Source organism: Clytia hemisphaerica, unplaced genomic scaffold (genome assembly GCF_902728285.1).
Source record: "Clytia hemisphaerica strain Z4C2 unplaced genomic scaffold, Clytia hemisphaerica genome assembly, whole genome shotgun sequence".
Taxonomy (NCBI): Eukaryota; Metazoa; Cnidaria; class Hydrozoa; order Leptothecata; family Clytiidae; genus Clytia; species Clytia hemisphaerica.
The window spans coordinates 139,005-161,357 of NW_027104405.1; the positions used below are offsets into that span (position 1 = coordinate 139,005).

Sequence of the window (22,353 nt, forward strand, 5' to 3'; positions counted from 1 at the left end):
AAAAGTTTAAGGATTTTTATAGGAATACTATGAGGACCACTTGCTTTTTTTATTGAGAAAGAGCCAATCACCTTCGCAATTTCTTGATGAGTGGTTGGTGCTAAGAGGATGGAATGCAGATTTGGATCTTTCATGAAACTGCTGAAGTGATTGTAAGAAGGCGGCATTTTTTCACGAATAGAATCAGCTATAGTAGTGAAAAAATCATTGAAGGAATTGGCTACTTTCTCAGGATCTGATGTCAAAGAGTCACCTGTGATGATTGAAATGGGTGATTCTGAGTTAGCCCTTGTTGAGATTATATCGCGAACACCAGACCAGACTTTTCTAGAGTTTTTAGAATGGAAATCAAAATATCTGATGTAGTGGTTTTTTTTACTACGCCTAGTCAAAGTGACTATCATATTTCGATATCTACGATATAATTCATAGAGTCGATCTTTGGACTCCTTAGTTTTAGCCTTAGCGTGTTTTGTTTGGTAGTGGTCACGTTTTTTGATTGACTTCAAAATTCCTGGCGTTATCCATGGTTTTGTTTTTGATCTAACTTGACGTTTGGTAAGTTTGACTGTGGGTAGATGTCTCTCTACAAGTACTTTCATTTTGTCGTTAAAAATATTGAAACAGGAGTCTGGATTATGACCAAATCTCAAAAAAAGGGTGTCCCAATCAACTTCAAGAAAATCCAGAATAAATTCTTCTCGGTTGAAACGAGACCAGTCTTGCTGAAAAAAAGTATTATCTTTACCGGGAAACTTACCTTCAAATGATGGAAAGAGACAAAATTGGGGGAGATGATCTGATATGGAAAAGCATATGTTGCCAGATACAGTTCCATTATCAGATGGGCTAGAAATAATATTATCAATGAGAGTCCTTGAGTCCTCAGTTATTCTTGTTGGTAAAAGGATCTGTGGAAGTATAAGATTAGAATCGAGGATATCCATGAAGGACATTATTTCTGAATCATCCTCGCATTTTAAGAGATTAAGATTGAAGTCTCCAAGAAGGAGGAGTTGCTTTTTCTCAGAAGAAATTTTATTAAGCAGAGGTTTTAGAAAATCTTGATTGAAGCCAACCATTTTTGGATGGCGATATATAGTACCAACAATGATATTGGTACTGTTTGGTAGGATAATTTCAGCAAAGCATGATTCAAGACTACACGAAGAATAGCAAACTTGGTCTAGGTCTGTCCTAGGTTTGTAAGAGAGAGAGTGTGAAATATATAAGGCTACTCCACCTTTAGAAGATTCAGTTGGTGTAAAAAATTTTTCGTAACCTGGTATAGCAAAGTCCTCTTTTTTTTCGAGAGGACTTTCTGTTTCGGTGTCAACAAGGCTTTTGGTTTCTGAAATCCCTATGACACTAAATTTAGAATTGAGGAGGGCAAGCAAATCTTCAAGGTCGTCAAAATGTTTTGAGAGTGAGGCAATGTTCAGGTGAAAGGCAGAAAATTTAGATGGAGTGTTGGCTGCAAGCGATTTGAATTCATCGCAGTCAACATAACTACAGCTATGAGCTTGAAACTGAAATTCAAGCTCATCATCAATTTCGTCACTAAGGCTAGTGACGACCTTGTTGAGATCAGATATTAAGGAACGAAGTTTATCACTCATGTCACCAGGAGCATCACCATTAGAATTATTAATGTTTAATTCAACAGGAAAAGGAAGGGAGTAATTGATGCAATTCGGACAAAACCAGGTCCCAGAAAGGGAAAGGACTTCAAATTGTTTTAACGTGAGACCAGAGCATTTTCTTTGGTGGATCCAATGGTCACAAATATCACATTGGATTGAGTTACATTTTTCACTGACATTCTTAGTACAAACTGAGCAAGGGAATATTTCAGGCATAGATTCTAAAAAACAGACACACTCGGGACACACAGCACAGGTCAGGCAGAGAATAAAAGGGATGGAAGAAACTTATACAAACAAAACTGACACAGATAGGTATAATAAAAGAATCTAGAGGACTTAGTATAGGACTTCGTGTTGTATGAAAGTGAAAGTGGAAATTAAAATGATGGGAAATTCCAGGACAAGATTGGCTGAATCAAATGCTCTTTTCGATCAAATTATACGTGTTGGGCTCAACGAGCTGGACAGATGAATATCATCAAATCAAACTGAAGTATACTGAAGTAAGTATATCTTTTTTTGAAAAAAGAAGACATTGCATTGTTTTATTTTTGTTTTTGAAAAAAAATAGCTTGGAAAAGGTTGAAATGAGTCAAAAAAGGTGATAGGACCCATTTTCAAGGGGCCTCTGGAAATAGAGGAACAAAAAGTTATAAGTAAAGAATAAGTTTTTCTGAAAGGAGAAACCCCAAATGAAAAGAAAATCCATTTCGGTAGAAATATGAACTTTTTTTTGGGACGTTCCCATGCTAAAGAAGCAAAAAAGTGAAAAAAACTACATGAAAATCAAAGAAATGAAATTAGCGATTGTGATTTTTGAATTCCTCACCCTTTTTCTGATAAACAATCAAAGTTTCAGCCTTCAAACTACATTTTCCTCCATTTCCAGAAACATTTGTTCATCGATAGTTGCAACTTATTTTTCTCCCGTCGGAAAACAATTTTAAAAATGTTGCAAAAACGTTTGGCACTTTACCAATTTGCCCTCTAGCCCGAGTAGGACCCTCGAACACGCCCTGATTTCTCAAAAATGCCCGTATGCCGCCCGGACCATGCCGCCTCCGGGCGCCTAAAAAAGGCAATTTGCAGATTTTAAATATTTTGATGCTTTCATATATTTTAATAATAAAACTGCATTTTAGGTAAAATTCAACATGTTTTTAGTCAAATGTCTCAGATGACTTTTAAAGTGAATTATTAGAGGACTGAGACATCGAAAATAAAGTTTTCGAAAAATGCCGCCCGGATAACCCATCCGGGCGTTTTTGATAAATAGATCTTAGCCCCCGGATTACGCCCGGAATATTCCGGGTGGCATCCGGGCGTGTTCGAGGGTCCTAATCTTGTTTGTCGCGACGTAGTGTGAGGTTCGTCGGGTATAGAGCACAGATATTTATCGAGTCGTTTCTTGAATGAGTCTTTTGAACAGCCAGTGATATTTCGTATGTCAGAGGGAATACTGTTGAAGAGTTTTGAACCTTGTACAGCTAAGCTCTCACAAATAAATTTGCGAAAGCTACTTCGTTCGATTGTTCGTAGTTGGCATTTTTTACCATGACGGCTTGTAGTTGAAGACGAGACACCACCTTTTACAGTGCCATCTCCTTCAGTGTGGCTGAAATTTAGTACTATACCCTCTAGTATCGACCAAATATAAATAATTCTGTATCTCTCCCTCCTCCTTTGTAGAGAATACATTTTCAACATTTTCAATTGTTCCCAATAATCGAAAGCACTAAGGCCTTTGATTTTATTGAAGAAGTTCTTTTGTACGGATTCAATCTGTTCAATTTGGTGGATGCTGTTTGGTGACCAAAGCTGGGAACAGTAGTCGAGGTGAGGGAGAACTAAGGATTTCCATAACGTTATCATAACTAACATCACTGCTTCTGTTGTTGAATGTTCTCAAAATCCAACTAGAAATGTCCTTAGCTTTTGCTATCATTTTATTGATGTGATCAGTGAATGAGCAGTCACTACTCATCCACACTCCAAGATCTTTGACAGAGTTTTTGTTTTCAATTACAGTTTTCTTGTTAGTGAAATAGGTTGATAAACTTTTTGATTCAGTATCTTTACCGTATTTCAAATGTTCGAATTTACAACTATTTAGTTTCATGTTATTGTTCTCAGTCCAATCATAAACTATGTTGAGATCATGTTGCAACTTGAACGTGTCAATTATTCCTTGGATTTCTTTAAGCATTCTAGTATCGTCAGCAAAGCTTGCAAGGATTGAATACCTGATATTATCATCAATATCAGAAATCATCAGAAGAAACAAAATTGGCCCAAGTACTGTTCCTTGAGGTACTCCTGATATGACAGGGGCACTTTCGGATTTGAAGCCATTTACAACAACAGATTGTTTTCTGCCTTTCAAAAACGATTCAATTGCATGATCAACTTTGTTGAATGCCTTACTGAAGTCCAAATAAATTGTGTCGACATTAATACCTCTCTCAAGGTATGATAGTATTGTATCATAATGTTCAAGGAGTTGACTCAAACAAGATCTACCTTGTCGAAAGCCATGTTGGGAGTCACTAAAAATGTTATTCTCTTCTAGATAATTAACAAACAATGTTTTTAAGATATATCTTTCTTTATTTTTATAAATATACTAAATATTTTACAAATATTTCTATATATATAATAATATTCTAACACCATCAAAGAATTCTCCCTCCAAATTTCAGGTCTCTAGCTACACTACAATAAGAGATATGCAAAATTAAAGAAGCCTGGGAAATATCTTTTTTTTCTTTTTTGACACATTTTTCGAATTTTTCCAAGCTATTTTCCTAACCTTTTTTTTGACATTTTTAGTCAAATTTTTGACACTAAAATTTGAATATCTTTACAACCACTTATCCTCTGATCACTTATCTATGATATTTTCTTTCTTTTTCAAAGCTCTACAAGATAGGATAGGTTTTGAAAAAAAAAAAATTTGAAAAATCTTCTGGAGTTGCTATCCTAGCAACGAGGTGCTCGCCCATAGTTACAGGAGGCCCGGAAGACCCGAGTTAGAAAAACTCGAGTTACAAAAACCCGAGTTACAAAAACCCGAGTTACGGCAAATGTGACGTCATAAGTCTCAAATTATGACGTCATAAGGGGACTTCTTAACTCGAAAAAGTTATTTTCTGTCGTTATGTAACTCGAATTATTATTTTAAAATTTTGTTTTAGAGTTACGTAACTCGAAAATAAACTTCAAATTCCAAATTTCAAGTTACGTAACTCGAAATTGTAGTACAACATTCGAACTTTCGAGTTATCTTTAGACAAAACCAAATTGGCAAAAATTCTAAAGTTTATAGTATAAGAGAAAATACTTCTAGATGATCACAAAAGAAATATATATACACATCAGATTTCTTTTGAATCTAAAGCGGAAATTTAAGACTTATGACGTCACATTTGTCATAACTGGAGTTTTTGTAACTCGGGTTTTTGTAACTCGAGTTTTTGTAACTCGGGTTTTCCGGGCCTCTAGTTACAGGGGTTTGTGCAAAAAACTAAACGTAGAAAATTTTCCAAATCCCCCATTTTGATTAATGCAATGAAAAATGAAACTTTTCTATGTTTCACTTTTTTGCACCTATTCTTCATAATGAAAATATTTAATAAGATTTAAGTTCTTCTTTTATTCAATGATTTTTTACAGCACTTGGTTGACAATCTAACTCTCGCATCAAATTCCCGCTTTCTTCAGTAAATTGAAGATGAGAAAAAACCTAAGCCACGGATCACATATTGAAACAAATATATGAAGGGTGGGATTTTACAGCCGCCCGTTGTGCAAGGCACCGAAAGGCCACAGGTGCCAAAAAGAAGGGCTGTTTGAAATGTGGCAACCTCATTGGTGGAAATTTGATAAACAGCTGCGAAGGAGCGCTGGGAAGCCATCAGTCAGTGTAGACCTAACAAAAGTTACGGAAAACGCATGTTTGGACTTTGTACCCTATGCTGCACTCAAGCACTTAAGCCAAAGTCCTGCAAAGGCGGGACAAAAATCAGTTTTTTAAAGTTTGCTAAAAAACGCCACATATTCAAATTCAGTACATATGTGAATAGAGCAGTAAAAAATACGACTTTTCTATTTTTCCTTTTTTTTTTCAAAAGTTCTAGGAATGAAAATAAAGGGATAATGATAATTGAATACTATCCATTGATGATTTGGGCCACTATCGTAAAGCCAGAATCGCTTCGCGTACTCTGCGCTTGAGAAAATGATTGACAGATTGAAGTTTTTCACCCGCGCAGGAGCTCGCGGAGCGTTCTCGGCTCAATCCTCGGACTGCGCTAAAAATGGTAGACTGAGCTTTGATAGATCATTTTGATGGAAGTTGTTAGAATGTTTCCAAGGCTCTTGACAGAAAATCGTTTGTTTTATTGTCAATGATGACAGTGCTGTTATTAATTTTGTTAGATCTGACAAATTGATGTTTGTAAGTGCACTTTATGATTTTGATTCTCATTGAAGAATCATATTCTGGTTTTCATGTTATTAGATGCTGTTTTAGAGCTTTAGAGCTAGCCTGTCAGTAGAAGTGACCACTTTCGTTTTTGTTGCAGCTTTCTATAAAAACTTCTCTCAGAGATTACTTGTCAATGTACATGTACACATGTGTTGTGTCAACTTGTCAGCATTGTATTGTTGTACAGTAAAGGAAAAGATAAAAGAGGTAAGACTAGCCTAGTTTCTAATCCTGATATAGGAGTTTAAAAGCTTAGATTGTTGGGGCGGTGTTCGAAACATGGGATTGTTGATATCTGGCCTGTATTTTCACTTACTCTTGAATCTCTTTGACAACAAATTTGTTTTGATAACTCCACCAAGTATATCAATCATACTTTCTGTCATAACATGTCACAAGAACTTTCACTGATCGTCACTCTGATACATAGCGCACCCTTTTTAACTTTTTTGTTTTCATTCAAAATGACCGGAAGCCGATTGGAGAATAAGAGAATGCCCACTGCCTAACCGCATATCGCCTGATGGGATTAACAAATAACCACTGTGTAACTTACTTGCCATGTGAGTGACATCAAACGCTCCATCGTTTTACCACTGATTTGGTCTTCTTCCTTCCATACATTTGCGTGTGTTCCACTATGGATTTTTTTCATATTTCAATTTAAAAGCCTACCATGAAGTCAGGTAACTTGCATCAGTGGAGGCTAACATGTATAGAGCCCTTCAAATGAACGACCTGGCTGATCCTTAAACTATAAAGTTTTAAATCAAAACAAAAATGGTAGAGTAGAGCTGCGAGCAGAGCTGCAAGCGGAGCTGCGTTAGTTCATTTGCTTTGAAATTTTGCTGCTTTGATTGGTCAGTGGTTTGAGGGATATGTACTTGGTGTGAAAGAGAAATTGTGTATTTTTTAATGCTGCATTCATTATCTAAAATCAAATGAGAGGTCCGGTGAAATGGTGGCTGAATTGCCGTTCCATGTTTTGTCAGATAGTCTCAAGTTAGAGCAGTTGACGGTAACTAATTACTCCACATACACTAGATTACTTTCCCCCAGCCAATAAAAACATGATAAATTATCTTGTCTCTAGGTAACTGCAGTGGAGTAATTAGTTATTCAAAAGACTGTTGTGCTCGCCAAAACAACTATTCTGAACTTAGCACTGTTTGGAGGAGGTGTCGTTTGAGCACTATCATGAAAATAGGATCAGTACTGACTATAAGCAGTCAAGACTCAAACTCCTACAGTTGGTGAAATGCTGAATCAGCAGAAAAGTTAAAAATGTAAATAAATGAAAAATGCCGTTTTTGGCAATTATTGCCGAGTTATTAGAAGGAAAAAGTGATTTTATTATTGAACACGTGACACAGACTAGCAAAATGGAGTCATATCTACACAAACATACAACGGGGTTTTGTTTTCTCTTGGCTGTGTTTTGGCATCAATGCAGGATCTTTTTACATATTATTTTAGAACTTTTCATTTTGTCGAGGAACGAAAAATTGAAAACATCACTTTTAAAAATCTGAAAAACCTTACTTATCCTCAATGCAATTCTACAATTTTCAAACACCTCTGACATCTTTGCCCTTTAAGGAAGACACTTGCTTATATTCAGCATTTAATCATTAAAAAAATTGCTGTTTTTGGCAATAATTGCGAAAAAGAGCTATAATTGCCGTTTTTATCTTAAACACTTAACTGTCTATCAGGATTAGAAACTAGGTTAGTCTTACTTTTTTTATCTTTCTATTTGCAATAATACAATGTTAACAAGTTGACACAACACATTGACAAGTAATCTCTGTTGTCTGTGGACTGTGAGAAGTTTATATTGAAATCTGCAACAAAAACGAAAGTGGTTTCTTCTACTGATTGCTTCGTGGTGCTCCTTCACGGACTGTTTATTTAATTTCCACCAATAAGATTGCCGCATTTCACAGGGTTGGTGTAATTTAAGATGCACGATCAAACGATTTACGATGCACGATTCGCGATCCGTGCATAAAATATGTTAATTCATGCGTAATTATGCAAATTATGATTAAATATTTAGGCAATTTACAAACTTTCATTCGCTTAAACTCAATTATTTTTGAAAACATCATTTATGTAAGATTATACAAATTATATTTAAATCAGTCATAGATTAAAAGAAAGTGAAAACCATGTGCATTCACCTTCTGTACTCTTTCTCTTTTTCATAACTTGAATCAATATTCAATCAATTGTTTACCGAAAGAAAATTCTTTCTCATAATAGAGCACCAGTTTTTTGCTTTGTACATTACGGTCCGCAAAACATATTGTTTGCCAATATATTCTTTTATTTGCTTTAAGAAAGAAATTCCTATATTCGATTAAGAGAGAGCAAAAATATTTCTTGTGCATTGATTACTTACACTATCTGTCTATTGTAAGATTACGTTCACAAGGGTAGCTTCCATTATCAACATTATGATTATGTAAGTTAGTTTTTCATACTTTAACAGTAACATAATTATTTGTAGTTCCATTACTTACTCATTTCTTTTTTGTTGCATAAATTTACCGATTTAAGCGATAAAAGATTATGCCATTGTTTTAGAATTATGTTATATAATTTAAGTTTTATGATAATTATTAGGAATAATCAGCATACTTTATGCATGGATCGCGCATCGTGAATCGTAAATCGTTAGATCGTGCATCTTAAATTACACCAACCCCATTTCACACGGCCCTTCTTTTCGGTGCATGTGTGCCACCTCTTTTATTTGTTTCAATCTGTGATTCTGAGGTATACAGAGATGTACACTTTTGATGGCATTCAAAAATTGTGTGAGGTTTTCAAAAACAGCAAAAAAAAAGAAATTTGAATATCCTTTTTAAAAATAACTCTTTTCAAACATAACTTCACAATAAATATTGGTTCTAAAGTAGGTTGAAGTACTGTAGGTTGAAAATTTTTTTTTTGTAAAATGGGCCAAAATTGCGGCACAAATCAAGAAAAACACTATGTTGATAAAACAGCAGCCACAAATTTGTTCAATGAGTAAAAATACCAACTAATAACTAATGTAACAGCTCAGAAGGTTATAGTTACAAAAAATGGTATTTGCAGCCACAAAATGTACACTCTTTCTTAAAATAACACTGTATTGTGTCAGATTGTGTTTGTTTTGCTTTAGGCTTTGCAAATATTCATGTTTCGAAAACAAAACCCAACCTGGAATGTGTAAATTGATAAATTAGTGATTGAAGTATGATTGAAGTCACATTTTAAGCCTATTGAAAACCCTGCAGCCACAAATTAAACCCATAAGTATCTTTATCAGACCTAAAACTACCAATTTCAAGAAAAGCGGTTAAAAAATATTGAAGTTTTAAAGCAGGACAGCACATATAAGCTAACCTGTTGAGTGAGCCACATGACATACAGCCACAAAGCCTGCCCTCACTTTGCCATCTTATATTTCAAGACTGAATCACTCAACTTCGAAGAGGGCCACATTTTTGGAAAGCTCATCAATTTCCTTATTTTATGGAATTTTGTACTACACAGCAGCCACAAGAATGTCAACGCTGTGGGCTAAAAAGTGGTTGTGATTGAAAACCTCACTTTTTGGGGTTCTATTTTTGAATGCAATCTTTTTCTTATCTTCGATTCTTTGAAGAAAGCGGAAATTTGATGCTCAAGAGATTAGATTGTCAACGAAATGCCGTAAAAAGTCATTGAATAAAAGAAGAACTTAAAATCTTGAATATTTTAATTTTGAATAATTGGTGGAAATGTTTCATTTTTTATTGTTTTAATAGAAATGGGGAAACTGGAAAATTTTCTATGTTAAGTTTTTTGTGCAAACCCCTGTAACTATGGGTAAGCACCTCGTTGCTAAGATGTTGGCTTGAAATTGAAAATGAAACCACTGAAAACGAAAGCATAATCGGCCTGCACTGCAAATCCTGCAATCTTGATATAAGAGTTTAAAAGTCTATACTGATAAGGGACAGTGATTATAGGAACATATTGTTTGCATTGTATTCTTCTTTGATTGACAGGTCTTTTGATCCAATTATAAAAAGGGGGAATGAAAGGTTTCTATTATTACTGATTCAATTAAAGAATGAAATAATAACCAATACTAACAATACTAAAATATTCTTCTCAACTACAAATTTATAAGACAGGGGTAAATAATCTAGCTAGAATCGTGATTCTAGGGCAGTTTCAGCTGGACGCACAATCTCGGACAATAAGTTGTAGACTTGTTTTAAAAATGCATGAAAATTTTCAAAATAAGCTCTGAAAACTCATTTTTAATAGGGCCAATGTTGTTTTGTTTTTTTATTTTCACTTAATGAGAATTTCAACGTATTTTGAATGAAAAGATGAAAGTTGCATTGATTTCCCTATTGAAAAAATTATAGCATCGTTGATCATATTAGTAAAAGTTTGGAGATTTTGTTGAAAACCCCCTATATTTAAAGGCTGCTGCTACTGGGGGAATCCTGCATCAATCGAAATATATTTACATTTCTAAGACAAGAAATCTATTAAAAATGACATACTAAAACATTGAAATCGCTGTTCCATACTTGAGTTATAATTATTTTACTACCACATATTAAAGCGTTTTTTAAGAAGAATAAAAGAAAATTCAAAAAATTCAACCCGTGAATTTTTGGACAATTTTTGATATGTTGATGCTAATCAAAAATAGTGTGATATTGTAAAAAATGCTGAAAAACAACTTTTTGGAATAGCTCTTCATATTTTTTGAGTCAGCCATAGAAATTTCATAGGGCAATAGACCTCAACGTGGAGATATGATTGTGGCTAAAGCAGGCTGAAGCTCAAATATTTTTGTTTTTTGTGTAAGTGTAAACCACATGATATTGAAAAGTGATCTCCTAGACTTGAAAGAAGAAAGGCTGAATTTTCCAAAAAGTGTTAAATGTACATACTTTTGCGTTGTTAAATGTACTTTTTTTGTGGTCTGCCTGTCAGTCACACATTTTACTCACACTTTAAAAGCTTTGATATATTTAAGTTGAGTAAGCCAAAAAATTCGTTCTTTTTGCAACAGACAGGCTTGTCTTTCTGACAATGATTCGATAATAAAGAAAGCCGATTTGAATTGATTTTTTGAACTTTAATGACAGAGAAAAAAATTACTCAATAAACGGTCCCTCTAATTTCTATTATACGTTCATGGTTACTTCATTTTTATCTTATATTGTTTTAGTCATTCTGAAAACAAGGACATGAGTACCTATGATAAAGCAAAGGGACAATGTACCATCATACCAGGACTTTTTTGAGTTGTTTGTTTGTCTATCTCACTGGATTGTCAGCAGGTAACATTTCTATTTAACTTTTTAATTTTCCTTTATTCATTCTATGATTTCCTTCCCTTAAAATTCAAAAAATAATTAGGTAAAAGGGTAAAATAATTGTTCTGTTTTAACTAGGCAGAGATTTTTATAATTGGAATTCTCAAAGCCCCTGCCTTCATGACCAAAGTATAGTTTTCCGATAGGGTGAAATCTTTCTCTCTTTAAAAATAAAGGACAATCATTTGCCGATTTTTCCAGTAAGTAGAGCGTGACCTGGGAAGAAAAAGAAGGTTTAAAAAGCCTTTATGCTAAAATTATGATTACTGAAAATGAGAAATGTATAAAGGTCAACTTGGAAGAGTGGAACTTTGAGAAAAAATCAGGCAATGGATTTGAATTTAGAAGGATAAAGCACTCTTCTTGCTATATCTGATGTCTTATTCCCTTTCTTTGTTAGAAAAACACCTCTGAATGACCTGAATGAAATTATACAGTTTCGAATGCAAAAAGATATCACGAGAGGCATTGTGCCCATTTCGTTTCGTTTCGTTTCAGATTACACGAAACCAGTCACAAACTTCCGACAGTTGATAAATGGAGACAAACATGGATTTTGGGGTAATTTCATCTTCGATTCTAACAATACCATACAACTTTCTTGGGATCATGTCCATTTTTACCACGGTTATGAGCTTTATTGGTGGACGAACATTAATGGACTGAAGGGTCAGATCTATATCGATCCCACAGTGTTGGAACCATCGCGTCTGTACGAAGTTGAATATTACTCATTTACTGAATACTCAAACAATTATGTTTACTACTTCAAACTCCAAGGATGGCTGTATGGTCGGGGCTATGGTGAAATGTCTAAAGTATTGAAAGCCTTAAAACCGTATGTTGGTAAGACTACCATGATTTTAGATGATTCGATTCACTAATTCTAATGTTACTAGTAGGCATTTTTCCTTGGGCATTAATATGTATGTATCCTCCTTTTTTGTTACAGCTGGTCAAGTGTTTTTTTATATGAACTTCCATTTTCGGTATTCTTTCAAAAAAAAACATGTATTGAATATCTGCCATGATTGAAAGGAGAACATTTTTTAGCGAGCACAAGTTCATACTTACCACCTTTCAATAATAAAGGTGCGTCAAGAAGCCAGTATTATATTGTATAATTCGGTCAACATTTAGGCCAACTGTTTCCTGTCGAGAATATCCGTCAACTTTATAATGGCGATAAAACTGCCATCCATATCGATTGGAAGCAACAACTATCACGCCTCACTTATGCTATCGATTTTTGTCCTAAATACCGATGTAACTCTGATGAAAATACGGAGTCAAAAATTGTTCATGCAGTTAATGAAACCTTTATTGGTGGTTTGGAACATATTTTATATAAGATTGCTGTGTATCAAGTAATCCAATATAACCAGTCACTTGGATTATCTAGTGATCAAATTGCAAAGATAAATCTTTTTTCAAAGATTCAGGCAAGCTCTGTCATCTTGAAAGCTGGATTCATCGGTCAGCCGTCTGCCGTGCAAGGTCTTGAGCAGTTGAAGAGTCAAAGTAATCAATCCATAACGTTGAGATTCAACATGCTCACTCGTGGGCAAAATGGAGATGCAAAAGTGTTAGGTTATAAAGTGAAGGTTTATTTGAATTCTACTTTATTGAGATCGGGTGATTGCCAACGTGATCATGAAACACACTTTTGGGTATATTGTTTTGTGGGTGATGTACCGCCATCAACTACTCTTGATGTTTCTGTTTACGGATACAACCGCTTCGGGGATGGTAATCGAAGACTTCTTATAGCTCAAGTTAACCAATCTATTTTTACCGGTAAATTTCTTACACATACGTATTATACCACTAATATTTATAACACCTTTTCGAAAACCCTCATTTATTGTTTGGTTTCATGATGTTTTTTCGAAAATGTTCTGCTCAATAACCTTCTGTCAAACACCAAGAAATTAACTTTTTCTTCTAATAAAATGGAGAATACTCCGACTATCGATATGTAACTTCTATTCACAGATCTTCCCAAACAAGTCAAAGATTTGATAGTGTCCAGCAACACTAAAGACGAGACTTCAATTAAATTGCAATGGGAGAAGATCACTATCCACGGCGCTGGCTTGAATGTCGGTTTCTTCCACGTCAAGAGTTACAAAGTAGTTTTATCGTCTAACGAAAACAACTGGGAAAAGGAGATTGGTATTAGGAACTGGTATATTTTAAACAGTACTCCTAAAGGTAAGCATCACATGTCGAATGCAAAATCTTCAACACACATAAGGTCTACCGTCCCCCCCCCCAGAAATTTGGGGGTACCTCAAAAAGAAAGTGTTAAAAAAGTTTTCTTAAATTTAGGGGCTACCTGATATGTTTGGGGGTACCTGCATTTTCACAAGTGTTTTTTATGAAGTCATGGTGGCCAGCGACCCTTGAATTCCCTGAAATACCCTTCCTTGAGGTGCAAGATTTATACTCTTGAAACCCTTGAAATGCCAAATTTTGTGGCCATTTTCCGCCATTTTCACTTTCAGAAATACAAAATTTTTCCTATTGCGTGGGATACAAACATAAGTGAATTAAATGAGAAGGCATACTTTTAGAACCCCTGAGATTCAAGGGGGTATTCTGACAGGTATAGAACGATTGGTACGGGTCCCGGTGGGGGGGGGGGCACTCGTTCTGAAATGGACTATACGTTCGACCCAAAATTGACTTTCAAAATCGGACTCTTACAGTGCAGAAATAAGCTATGAAATTAAACCGACCTTACAGTGCATCATTCTCTTCATCAGACCTTTTCATTGGAGCACCTTTCTTTAAAAAAGGTAACTTTTCATTTGAAAATTAGTAATTAAAGGTAATTTACTACCCTCACAGTCCAGGTACAGGTAAAAGATACTGTTACAGTGCAGCACTGGTAAAAACCCCTACGGTGCAGTAGCTGAACCTTGAAAAACCGAACCTTAATGCCGCACGTCTGGTAAGTCATTTACCTTGAGTACCCCCCCCCCTCGGGTCTGTTACAAAATTCAGACCAAACAAATTGACTTCTCAAACAGAAATTTTAGCCGTTTTAGCAACTATTGGAGTATTTTGATCTTGATTTATCTTAAGCAACGTTAGAACTAAAAGTTGAAAATGTAGATAAACGCGACTCAAGCTCAGAATATGAGTGTGTCCATCCGACAATAACATTGAAAATCTAAATTTTGCGAAAAATTGTTGTTAGAGGCTAGCTGATTCAAAAATAAGTCGGTTTTTGATGTGTTTAGCCAACACCAGCCTTCTTTCCTACTTTTTAAAAAGCTCTCTAAAGTTTTTCAATACTGAATGGGCAAGTCTCTCTTGAAAGAAGTCTTACATACATTAAAGGAAGAAGTTTTGGCGGGAATTTAAATTGGTGGATGGCCGAAAACGTTTTTTCAGAGGGAATTTAATTCGGCGGTTAACTTTAAAAATTAAATTTAGCAATTGATTTTTGCTAACTTTTAGCTGCCTTCCAATGCCTATCTAAATAACTCTCATATGCAGAAAGAAATTAACCTGTTGGATGGACAAAAATGCAAAGACTTTCGTAAAAGGCCAAAATTTGCCTTACACAGGATTTCGAACTCTAGTCATTTAAATTTTTCCTTTAAAATTCACTGCCTGTCCTCTCAAAAGTCGGATGGTTTAGGCTTGATAGATGTTTTGTTCTCAACATTTCTATTGAAGGTGAAAGATACGTGGAAACAACTTTTTCTGATTTGGAGAAGGATCGTTCGTACACTGTCAGTGTTTGTGTGATGACAAGGAGGATGGGATGTGGTCCTCCCTCTTACCTACACAACATTCGTACAAACTATTCCATTGACAGTAAGTTAACATAAGAACAGTAACGATCATTCTCAACGGTTGCCAGATACCTCTTAACTTTATCGGAATAAGATCTTAAGAAAAGTTATTTATATGTCCTAACAGTTTTCAAAGCTACAATTTAGTCTCAAAGCACATGGGTGGTTTATAAGCTCAAAAATTCATCTTTTGTTTTAGTGTCAGCTTTGAGAATATTGTCAGTAGCTCAGTTACCAGAGCTTCGCTTCGATCATTTGAAACTTGAATGGAGGATGGAAGAAGAAGAGGGATTGTTACCTCTTGTTGGTGTTCTCTTCTCTCTAGAGTGTGAAAGAGCTTTCAACCGTCCACGCCACTTCAAGAAATTCGATGTTTTACTGAAAGACATCAATCGTGTAGACGAGATGACTTTTGAACATTCTTTTTCATTCGAATGTCACCATTTAGCCGGTGGCAGCATCGTTTTCGTTAAATATCGATCATACAACCAATATCGATTTTCCGAATGGAGCCCTGTCATTGAAGTAAAAACACAATTTAAAAGTAGGTCTTTATGTTTAACTGGGTAAATTTGATTCGGTTAAAATGAATGAGAATAATTTGAAATGTCTGAGAATAATTTTCAGTGGAAGCCTGTAGCTTCGAATAATGTAGTTTCGAATAATGGTGATTTTATATCGTTGAAAAGATGTTTTATGAGTAGAATATTATCGAATGAAATAAAATATTGAAACTGAAGATATAAAAGCAAAATATTATCTCACATTAAATAACTTTGCGGATTTTAAAATAGTTGATCAGTCTCAACACTGAGCTCTATATACAGTGATATTCTACACGAAATTCCTTACCTATCTGCATCCTATCGCGGCAATTCTCCAGTCATTTTCACTGCAAATTATTTCGCTGCAGACTAAAGTGTTATACGCGCGACATGTATTTTTTAGCATAGAAATAACCACCACGTTTAAATGCCTAAATTATCATAGAATTCAAAGAACTAGAACTAGAAATATCAACATAACTCTTTGAATTATCTTGCACTAGATTTATCGAAGCCGAGAGATTTGCACTTAGAAAGATGTACAGATCGTGTGGTGTTGACATGGAGTCAAATTGCTGAACCGCTTGATGGTTATTGTGTCAATTATCGTTCGTTGAGTGATAGGGTATGGCACTCATGTTGCATCCCTTCCCACGACCGTATGTTCTCTTATGGTATGTCGTCTCCCCTCTTCCTTCTAATGAACCAAATTACACATACATTGTCAGTAAATGTTTTTCCCTGGTTTCGTAAGGGTCGTAGAACTCTTTCACTACACAAGAACTCTCACTTACCCTGACTTACTTAATGGATTTTCTCAATCACTCACTGAAGTGGTTCCTTGATTATGTATTGTAGATTTCCACGGAAAGACAGTTCGATTCGAGCAACGTATCTTGGAGGACAAATGGAGGATGGACGGCAGAAGATACAAATGCTCACCACCCGTTCCAGGGAAATTACAGTTCCGCGTTGCTGCATACAACAAATACGGAACAGGTTATTACAAACAAACTGTATATGTTGGGTGCGGTGTGGAGCCGGAAACAGGTAAGAAAGTGCTCCTCTGTAACGCACAATGAGTGCATTGGAAGGGTTTAAATGGTGGATTGGTTGCGTGAACTTTTATCTCTTTTCTTTCAGCCACGACAGCTCAAAGATCGGAAAAGAAGAACTTCTCATCTTTCACACTTACCATCGTGTTGGCCTCATCTTTTGTGCTTTTATCTTTCGCTTTGATCGCATGGCGTGTCAAAAAGCGTCTCGCGGACCGCGTAGAGATTAATACAGTGGCGGCGCGTATTTTCGAAAGAGATCAACCTTTGAATGATGACGAAGATGAGGAGGAGGAGGAGGAGGAGGTGAACGAACAATGGAATTTGATGAAACCTTTGAGATTACCTTCTTATAGAGAAACATTAGAACGCTTCAACACTGACCCTCCATCTTATGAAGAACCGGTGGAAAATGAAGTACCGTCATATTCGGAGCAACAAATTGCAGAACAATCTGTTTGAATTCTTCACAGACCTACATCGAAGGATGATGATAATGATGTTTGGATTTGCTTAAAGCTATCTACCAGACCCCATTACTCGAACAGTTGGAGAATCAGACTACTCTAACTTAATCGAACAGGTTTCAAAAATTTGTGAGGAGTTCGAGAAGTTCGATTGAAGAAAGGTTCGAAAAGCTCAATTGAAGAAGAGTTGGAGAAGTTTGACCAAGGAAAAGTCCAGGATAGTTCGTTCGAACTTTACTCGAACTTTTAACATACCTAGAGTTCGAGTAAAGTTTGAGTAAAATAGTGGTTCGGAAAGTTCCAGTGATGGGGTCCGGTATCTAGGCATATTATGTCACAACACATGTGTTTTGAACTGCTTAGGCCGTGATACTATAGTAGAGCTGTCCACCAATATTGGTTATTCAATCGGCCATAGCTGAGATTGTGGTCGATGTTTACATATCATGGCAATATTCGATTCTAAACTTTAAAACGACAACTGAAATTTGGCTTGGAAAAATCAAGTATGATGAGTAGATGGAGTAAGACTTGAAATAGTAAGACTTGAAATAGTAAGTCATTGCACTCTCAGTTTTAAAGGTTTTTAATGAGACCTTTTGGAGTCTCATATCATTCGAGACTTTACAAGTCTGAATCTATACCTTTAAGGTTCCAGTACAACACCTTAGCGGGTCTGGTTTACCAGCTTGGACAATCAGATCATGAAAGGTCTCAATCAAGACACTTCTATTTCCGAAAGAAACCTTAAGAGGTTTCATTTCAAATATGGTTTGGTTTCATACACCAGAGGGTCTCTTTGTAAGCTAAAACAAGACCTTCGAAGAGTGGAATTCACAAGGTTTATCGAAGGTCTCAATTAAGTCCATTTGAAAATCAGACCTTTTCAGGTCTCTCCGGAGTAGGCTTTTCTAATAGACACGATAGCAAAAAAGTAATAGACGCGATGGAAAGGGTCTCGATTAAGTCCATCCGAAAATCAGATCTTTTCAGGTCTCCCCGGAGTAGGCTTTTCTAATAGATATAGACACGGTAGCACAACCTCGTCCCCGTGTATTCCAGGCTTTTATTTACGTTACTGATTGACGCCAGAGAAGCCAGAGAATACCCTGGTGTTGGCTGATGCGAGTTCCCCCTCTCTCAAAACAATACGTCATAAAAAAATTTGACGTTATAAAGTTCAAAAAAGAAGAACGATCTTACGCGTTCGAAAACCAGAAAATGCCAGGGTATTATCTAGCGCTATCAGTTAGTATAAAAAAGCTGATAAGACGCAGGAGGGAACGACGTTGACGATAGCAAAGAAGTAATAGACGCGATGGAAAGGGTCTCGATTAAGTCCATTCGAAAATCAGACCTTCTTAGGTCTGCCTGATACAAGCCTTTTCAATAGACACGATAGTGAACATCCGATAGACAAGATAAAAGGGCTTTTATGGAGACCTCTAAAGGTCTCAATTTCGCGCGCTGTAAAAGGTCGCCAAAAAGGTCTCCTTCAAGACTTCTAAAGGCTCACTGGTTTGAAACAAGACCTTTTTAGGTCTGCCATTTACAAGCCTTTTCAATAGACACGATAGTGAACATCCAATAGACACGATAAAAAGGGCTTTTATGAAGACCTCTAAAGGTCTCGATTTCGCGCGCTTTAAAAAATCTAGAGCAGTGTAACGACTTCTTTCGAATTTTCGAATGTTTCGAACGTCGTTCGAAATTCGAAAAGTTCAAAATTGGAAAGTGCAAAAATAAAATCAAAACAATTTTGGAGCCAAAAGGGTGAAGACGGTCTGCTGAAGAAAAAAAGAAAAAAAGTAAGTAACACAATCTTCACGTGTAATAAAATTTCTTAAAATCCTTTTTTTGTCAACTGGAGCTATTATTCTTTTGATCGGATGAATCCTTTTTTCTTCCACAAACATGGAGCTTTATTGTTGCAAATACACCCATGGAAAGTTTTGTCGAGGCTCGATCGAATTTTGTGCTTGGATTTATTGATCCTACTAGCTAGGCTTTTACGAAATTTTATTTTATTTTTTGTGCAATATTCGTTTTAAATCTTTTATTATATTATTTTTTTCAGCTTCGACATTAACGAATCTAACCCAACATCATGTGAGCCCATGTCACTGTCGCTGTAAATCCCACCATCACATTTTCTAAACGTTTGTTTAAAGTATGGCCAGAACAAAATCGACTCTCTGCTGAGGTAAATTGTTTTTTTTTTCTGGAAAACTTTGAAGAGCTGGATCAAAAGTAAAGAATTTTTCAAATTTTCTAAATGACATCATAGTATAAGAAAGCCGCGGCTGGAATATGTACCGCATTGTCTTTTCAGTTAATTACTGTTCCATCTCTGTCTCCGAGCTTTCGGAGCTTTATAAGAACATCAAGATGCTCAGTTTATTATTGGTAGATAGTTTTTGAAATTTTTCTCTTATTTTCCTTCACAAAAAGTTTTTTTGTTGCTAGATATTTTTGAATCTGTACCCAATAGAACACTTGAACTAATTTTGGACATATTTTAGGGGTATTTTGTGGAAACAATAGTTTTTCGCTAAAATTGAAATTATAAGAACTATATTCAAGATGACAACTTCCCTGTCAGTTTATATGATAAATTTTGAAGGTGCAGGCTTGAAATTTTCACAGTATTATCTCGATGTACTTTTTCATTGATTTCTTAAAAGATTTCACTGAAATATTGCGAAGGCATTTCGAGGCACCTCATTAATTTTTGAGTTCTTTCAGTTCAGTCATTTTGTGCTTGTTTAAATTTCTTAGTGTTGATTTTTCCTTAACAATGATTTTATGATGCAAGTGTATTATCAAGAGCATATCAGTAATGTCTAAAACGCACTGAGAAGTAAGTATTAACGCTATTAACGACAAACCAATAAAATTTACCATTAAATATGCTACATTACTGATTTCATGATCAACAAATAGTCATCAAATACGACAGAGATAGAATAACAGAAATTCAGATGTTATCATTCCAGCCGCGGCTTTCTTATACTATGATGACATTTGATGAAGTAAAAGGCCTAAAAACCAGTTTTGTGATCTTTATCTCACTTCTCTTGAATTTTTTAGCACGCAACTATCCAGCTTTCATGTTAGTACGCAACTATCCAGTTCATTAAAGTTTTGTGTCACCGTCACCAACAAACGTCTATTCAATTTTCAACTCTTGGACACGGACGTTTGTTTGACAATCTGGTTTACAGTCGTACTTACATAAACTATTATGTAATATACACCATTTTTTATTACTATATGTTCCATTATGTAAATGATATACATTCCGCTGCTAAAATATTTAAGATCGCTGTAATATTTACTTTTGAATATAAAAAAGAAAATTTTGTTATTATAAAAACTATTATTACTATATGTTTTCCATTATGTAACTGATTATTTTACATTTAATTTATCAAAATTGGATCTATTATTTCCAGTTCATAATTCTTAATTTTAAATAGAAGTATTTGAAAAAAAATTGTTTTCAAATTGATTCCAACCATCTTCTCTCGTTACGTACATTACCTGAAGTATGAGAGAAGATCATTAGCGTCTGATTTTAAAACAGACCTTTTAAAAGAGACCTTTAGGGGCTGCGATAACGGACTTTTTGAAGGGTCTTATTTCAAATGGAACCATTGGGTCTGGAATAGAAGCAGACCTTAACTGGTCTTAAATATCAAAGGAGACCTTTAGGGGCTGCGATAACGAACTTTTTGAAGGGTCTTATTTCAAATGGGACCATTAGGTCTGGAATAGAAGCAGACCTTAATTGGTCTTAAATATCAAATGAGACCTTTAGGTGTTGTGATTACGGAGGTCTCGTTTCAAACAAGACCCATGGGTGTCTAAACCCAGACCCTTAAAAGTCTTTTTCAGAACACAAACGTGGTCTTGATGGGCACTACTTAAGGGTCTTATTTGAATCAAGACCCTAGAGTCTGATTTGCAACGAAACCTTTTAGGGGCTGCGATAACGGATCGCTAATTGAGACACCGTATAGGTCTCAGGAAAAACCTTTAAAACTGAGAGTGTGAAATTAGCTAGACTTGTTATCAAGTTCCTTTTCAAATTACCTTAAGTGTGAGTCAAACAGGGTGACTGGCTAACTGGGAAGTTACTTTTTCAGAATCGTAAAATATCTGATAGAGCTGCAAAATAACCCAATTAAAGTCAAAATTATATCAGGGGTGAATTTTGCGTCAAAATTTTGCCTGTCAGTGCTCCAAATTTCATTTGTAACGGTCCAATTTTTACGTAAAAGATAATATCTTACAGCGAGCGGTACGTTCCCATCGGCGTACTCTAAGGGGAGGTCCGAAATATTTGCAAAATATAATAAACGGGAGGGTCTGAATAAAGGGGGGGGCTTAAATTTTTAGAACTTTCCTTTTACCTAATTCATAATTACCTAATTAAATAGTTTAAGCCTGATTTACACTTCAACTCAAAAACAAAAAAACTGGAAAATTAATTAACGGGGGGGGGGTCCTAATAAGAACGGGGGGGGTCCGAGTGGGGTGGGGACGTCTATACGGGACCTTAGAGTATTCCTTGTTTTATTACTTGAATAACGCACCCGAAATTTAACAAAGAAGGATAGATAGCACGATGGTCGTGACTTTCCATACCTTTTTATGTCTGAATACAGTCCTTTTTGAAACTTTAAAGACTTCATTTGTACATTGTAGATAGAAATTGTTTCCTGATTTTTTTAATAGACCTTTATATTTTTAGTAATTTGAATTTTGTATATACAATCAAAATCTTCCTTGAACTTTTATGTATTTTTATCAAATATAATAAGTACTTTTTACGTTGTGTAATTTTATGTAATGATCCATATTTTGTCTCTCTCTGAACGTTAGAAAACTCTTTACATTTGGAAAAAAATCCTGTCACATTATTAACCAAAAGAATTTTCCCCACTTACGATAATCTGTAGTTT

At 35.4% G+C, this 22,353-nt stretch overlaps 1 protein-coding gene across 1 annotated transcript; it reads left to right on the forward strand.

Moving 5' to 3' along the window:
• The first annotated feature begins 11,336 nt into the window (after positions 1 to 11,336).
• Positions 11,337 to 20,734, forward strand: LOC136819996 (uncharacterized). Its single transcript, XM_067076230.1, has 10 exons — positions 11,337 to 11,474; positions 12,009 to 12,356; positions 12,651 to 13,307; positions 13,506 to 13,724; positions 15,201 to 15,341; positions 15,519 to 15,863; positions 16,368 to 16,538; positions 16,723 to 16,914; positions 17,008 to 19,589; positions 20,477 to 20,734. The coding sequence occupies exons 1-9, from the start codon at positions 11,411 to 11,413 to the stop codon at positions 17,379 to 17,381; spliced, it is 2,511 nt and encodes an 836-aa protein (XP_066932331.1). The 5' UTR covers positions 11,337 to 11,410; the 3' UTR covers positions 17,382 to 19,589; positions 20,477 to 20,734.
• Positions 20,735 to 22,353: the final 1,619 nt, after the last annotated feature.